Source organism: Lagopus leucura, unplaced genomic scaffold, assembly GCF_019238085.1.
Source record: "Lagopus leucura isolate 7727_CA_CO unplaced genomic scaffold, USGS_WTPT01 34269-0_obj-0_obj, whole genome shotgun sequence".
Classification (NCBI taxonomy): domain Eukaryota; kingdom Metazoa; phylum Chordata; class Aves; order Galliformes; family Phasianidae; genus Lagopus; species Lagopus leucura.
In genome coordinates this window covers 1-5,134 of record NW_024967519.1, presented here as the reverse complement: position 1 = coordinate 5,134, position 5,134 = coordinate 1, and the positions used below count along the sequence as shown (strand labels likewise).

General features: G+C 63.0%; 1 protein-coding gene across 1 annotated transcript; it reads right to left on the bottom strand.

The window, feature by feature from the left end:
* Positions 1 to 2,521: 2,521 nt before the first annotated feature.
* On the bottom strand, positions 2,522 to 4,988 carry LOC122193157 (dnaJ homolog subfamily B member 1-like). Its single transcript, XM_042893878.1, has 2 exons — positions 4,396 to 4,988; positions 2,522 to 4,306 (listed from the first exon to the last, which is right to left on the bottom strand). Exons 1-2 carry the CDS (start codon positions 4,879 to 4,881, stop codon positions 4,076 to 4,078), a joined length of 717 nt encoding a protein of 238 aa, XP_042749812.1. The 5' UTR covers positions 4,882 to 4,988; the 3' UTR covers positions 2,522 to 4,075.
* Positions 4,989 to 5,134: the final 146 nt, after the last annotated feature.

Sequence of the window (5,134 nt, the reverse complement as noted above, 5' to 3'; positions counted from 1 at the left end):
CCCCCCCCCCACTGACCAACAACCACCCCAACACCCCAATATTTCCCCCTTCCCTCACCTCCAGACCCCCAGCAACCCAATAACCCCCCAGCCCTCCAATATACCCCCCATCCTCCCTCCCACACAAACACCCCAATATTTCCCCCCTCCCCGACTCCCCCAGCACCCCATCAACCATCAAACACCCCAATATCTCCCCATCTCCATTCTCACCCCACCCAGCCCCCCCAATATCTCCCCCATTCCTATTCCCAGACTCTCTGGCACCTCAATATCTCCCCCCACCCCCACCTCCAGACTCCCCCAGCACCCCAACAAGGCCCAGCACCCCGGTGCCCCCCATCGCCCCACTTCCAGCCCACCCCCCCCCCCCCCCACCATCTCCCCCATCCCCACTCCCAGCCCCCCCGATGACCCCCCTATTTCCCCCCACCCCATATCTCAGGCCCCACCTCCCCGGGCGGGATGCGGAACGCCTCGGCGATCTTCCCGTACAGCTCCCTCACGTTGCTGAATCCCTCAATGCGGCCCGTGGGGCTGCCGTGCGCCAACTGCGTGTGAAACACCAACCGGGGCCGGAGCGCGGCGGGCGGCGGGGGCAACCCGGGGGGCTGCGGGCCGGCGGGGGGGGCACCGCCCGCACCCCCGTGATCTCCCCCGACTCCTCCGTCCCCCCCCGCCGTTCCCCCCCGGCCCCCCGCCGCCTCCTCGTTCTCCACCAGCGGTGCGGCCTTCTTGCGCCTGCCCAGGCCCAGCGGCATGGGGGAGGCCGGGGAGCCCCGGAAGGCGCCCCTCACCCCCTCAGTCCGCCCCGCCGGCGTCCCCCCGCGCCCGCTCCCCCGCGGTGTCGGTTCGTTCCGGGGGTTTTTGGGACCCCCCCCGGCTTGATTTCTCGGTGCCGGCGCCGCTGAGCACTGCACTCCAGCCGGGCGCTGCCGGGGTATGGAACGCCGGAAAGGGCGGGGCTCGCCTACGCGTCCGCCCAATCAGCGGCGCCGCCCTGTCCTCGTAGCCAATGGGACGCGGCGAGAGGGCGGAAGTAAAGGAGAATGTCTTCTTAACCAATAGGGTGCGGCGGGAAGGGGGAAGTGAGGGCGGAAGTGAGGGCAACTCGGCCCTCCTGGAGCGTTTCCGCCCTCCGTGCTGCGCTGGGCGCTGCGGGTGGGGTCACGGGAGCGCAGGGAGGCGGCGGAAGGGGCGCTGGGGGAGGCTGGCGTTCCTGGGTTCCCCGTGGCCCAATCCCGATCTCAGCGCCACCCCAACCCCCATCCCAATCTCAGTCCAACTCCACGCCTCATCCTCATCCCAGTCCCAATTCCCATCTCGACTGCATCCTAATCCCAATCCCCACCCCAATCCCGTGCCCCATCCTCATCCCCATCCCAATCCAATCTCAATCCCACCCACCTCCAATCCAATGCCAGTCCCCATCTCAACTTCATCCCAACCCCAACCCCATTCCTAACCCCACGCCCCATTCTCATCTCAATCCCAATTTCATCCCAATCTCAACTTCAGTTCCACCCACCTCCATCCCACCTCCATCCCCTATCCTCATCCCAATCTCAATCCAACCCCAACCCCCCCCCCAATCCGATCCCAATCCCCCTCTCAATCCCATCCTAAACCCAACCCCTGCATGGAGCTCTGAGGGCCAGCAGTGCCGTTATCAAAGGTGCCATTATCAAATCCCCCTTGCAGTTGATGCCCTCCTCCAGCTGCTTCTGGGTCCTGGAGGAACACAGCAGGCGATGGGGGCAGACCTTCCCCTTCCCCAGACCCCCGGCGTGGTGGAAGCTCGGGGTTGGGGCCACAGTACCAGGCCTGGGGGTGAAATTCCTGGCTGCAGTTTGGGTAGGAAAGGCCACAGCACTGCGCAGCGCAGTGACAGACGAGGGCAGGCATTCCCAGGCCCTGCTGCGGCTGCAGGGATTTTGTGGGATATCGTGATACCCAAAAATGGGACCGGGGGAGAACAAGAGGCACTGCAGGGAGCGCAGGCAGCCATGCCGCAGGCCCAGGCACTGGGTGCATTTGATCCCAGCCTTCCAGCTGAGCTCAACATTCATCAACTCAGCACAGGTTCCGCTGGGGCCTGCGGCAGTGCCAAAATCCCACCTGAAAGCCCCTTGGGTTCCGGTGTCAGGCTTGTCACGGAGCAGAAGAAAGGCAGGGCACGATTGACTGAAGTTACGCGCTGCCTGCTGTGCACTACAGGCAGCAGAGCCGATACCCCAAACAGCTGAGGGCACAGTGAAACCCATTTTGCCAATTTAAGGATAAAACGCAGCAAATGGGAGGTGAGAGGTGGAGATGGGGGAGGAGGGGTAACAGGAGGGAAGGGAGAGGGAGAATGGGGGAACTGAAGGGGTAAAAAGGGCAGGAAGGCGAGGGGAGGAAGGGGACCCAGAGAGCAGAGCGGAGAAGGAAGAGCGAACCTCCCCCCCAGCAGCACTGCAGGCAGATCCCAGGACTCCAAGCTTTATTCTCCCTCCCCCAACACAAAGGCACGCAGCCAGGCCTGCCTCAGCAGCTTTTTACTAATTACACAGAACTATACAGCATTTTATACAAAAAAAATAGTATTAATAATATATCTGTACAGTGTGCACGCTCCTGTTCCAGGAACAGACCTTTTTCTGGTTGTTTTTATCCCAAAGGATAAGAAGGGAGCACCCGGAGCACACCGGGGCGGGGGGAAAGGACGCCCCTCTCCCACCCCCATGGTGCCACCCCATGGGAAGGGGACAGGAGCCCCCAGGATGGTGTGGGGACACTCGGGGGGGGAGATTCCCAACACCCATGGATGCTGTGGGTCCTCCACAACCACAGAGATGTCAATGAGAATCGAGCGCTTCGCCCACGGAGGGGGTGACACTGCGGTCCCAACAGACGGAGATGGCATTGAGGAGGTGACACGGGGGTCCCCGTCACCTGAAAATGGCCGTGGAGATCCAACGGTGGTCCCCGACACACAAGAGGTGGCGATCAGGAGGTGACACGGTGGGTCTTGGTCACCTCACAGGCAGCTGGAGGTCACACTCTGGTCCCGACAGAGGTCATCAGGAGGTGACACGGTGGTCCCTGTCACCCGCAGGCAGTTGTGGAGCTCATACTGTGGTCCCAGAGGATGGAGGTGACACGTAGGAGGTGAGGTGGTGGCTTCTGTCGCCCATCAGAGGTTGTGGGGAATCACACTGCGGCCCCCAGCGCACACAGATGGGCATCAGGAGGCGACACGGTGCTCCCTGTCACCTGCAGATGCTTATGGAGATCACGCTGCGGTCCCCAAACACGGGGGATGGCATTGAGGAGGTGACACAGGGGGCTCTGTCACCCACAAGCAGTTGTGCAGGTCACGCCGTGGTCCCAACAGATGGAGATGGCCTCGAGGAGGTGACATTGTGGTGCTCCCACTGTGCTCCCAACACTCAGAGGCGCTCAGGAGGTGACGCTGTGGTCCCTGTCACCCATGGGCAGCTGTGGCAGTCACACCGCAGCCCCCAGGAGGCAGAGATGGTGGGGACATGGCAGTCCCTGCCCCCCCACGGAAGCTGGGAGGTCCCCATGGGTACAGGAGGCGCCGAGGACACACACCGTGCTTTGTGTCACCCCCAGGCAGCAGTAATGAGGTCGCAGCCCCATCCCTGTCACCCTCGCTCAGGGTCAGGGATGTCACACTTTGGTCCCAGCACACAGAGATGGCAGTAAAGCGGGGGGGGGGGGGGGGGGAGGGGGGGTCACACTTTGGCCCTCAGCAGATGGAGGTGGTGGAGAGAAGGTGACGGCGCCACCTTTGTCACCCACAGGCGGTCACAGCGCCGTCCCCTCCCCGCAGACGCAGGCAGGAGGTGACACCGCGCTCCCCAGCGGCAGCGAGGAGGTGACAAATCGGCACCTGATGCACAGGGGACCCCCGGGAGCATTTTTTGGGGAGCAGCGACCACCGCACGCCTCTCTCCACCACACGCCTCAAAGCGCCGCCCTGCTCTCCCCGACCCCACGAAAAAAAAAAAAGGAAGAGAATCTCAAAACCAAACCTCCCCCAAAAGTCCACAGCCCCAAAGCCGCTCCGCTACACAGGCAGGATCTGCTCCAGGATGGTTTTGGAGGAGGGAGGGATCCTGTCCGGGAATTTGACCTCGAACTCGATGATGAGGTCGCCGCGCTGCTCGGGGTTTTTGGGGTACGGCAGCCCCTCGCCCGGGATGCGCCGTTTGACGCCGGGTTTCAGCACGTCCTTAAAGACCATGGGGATGCTGCGGCCGTCCAGTGTCGGTGTGTTCACCGTGCAGCCGCACAGCGCCTGGATGCGAGCAGAGACAGCGGCTCAGCACGCAGAGACCCCCAACCCAGCCCCCAAACATCACCCCCCCCCCCCCCCCCAGCACTCACCTCCCGCAGGCTGATCTTGGCCGGGTAGATGATATCGGAGCCCTCGCGACGGAAAACGCTGTGGGGTTTGTCTTTGACGACAAAAACGATGTCGGCCGGGATGTTGTTGGGGGTCTGATCGCCTTCTTTGGGAAAGGTGATTTTAGTGCCTTCCTTCCAGCCCCGCTTCACCTCGATGCTCAGGATTTTGTCCTCGTTGCGCACCGTCTTCCCGTCGGGATTCAGGCGTTTGTGAGAGATCTTCATCTTCTTGGTGCAGCCCGTGTAAATCTCCTCCAAAGAAACCCTCAGGTCGTACAGCACGGGGGGGTCCTGCTTACGGCACGCGCCGTCCTGCCCCCCCCGGCCTCGGGGGAAGCTGATGTTGCCAAACCCCCCCATGTGGAAGGTGGTGAAAGCATCGTCGATGTCCATCTCCTCGTCGCCGTTGCGCTGCACAAAGAACGTATCGAAGGGGTTCCGGCCATCGAAGAACTCGGCAAACATGGCGTGGGGGTCCCCGCGGAACGTGTAGGTGAACGTGGGGCCATTGGAGCCCCCCGGCCCCGATGTCGGCGCTCCGCCCTTCAGCCCTGCGGGGTTGGGAGAAGCCCGGTTGTCACCCCCCGTCCTCACCAAGGCCCCGTCCTCACCAAGGCCCCCCATCTCCCCTCACCAAGCTCCCATCCTCACCAAACCCCCTCTTTACCCCCCCAACCCCCCATCCTCACCACCCCCATCACCCAGTGACGCCCAGGCC

What these genes read in the sequence shown, in the direction of transcription:
- LOC122193157 (XM_042893878.1), bottom strand. Translation starts at nt 4,881, where the DNA reads ATGTTTGCCGAGTTCTTCGATGGCCGGAACCCCTTCGATACGTTCTTT. An exon ending in CCAAGATCAGCCTGCGGGAG is followed by an intron (nt 4,307 to 4,395) that starts GTGAGTGCTGGG and finishes GCTCGCATCCAG; the next exon opens with GCGCTGTGCGGCTGCACGGT.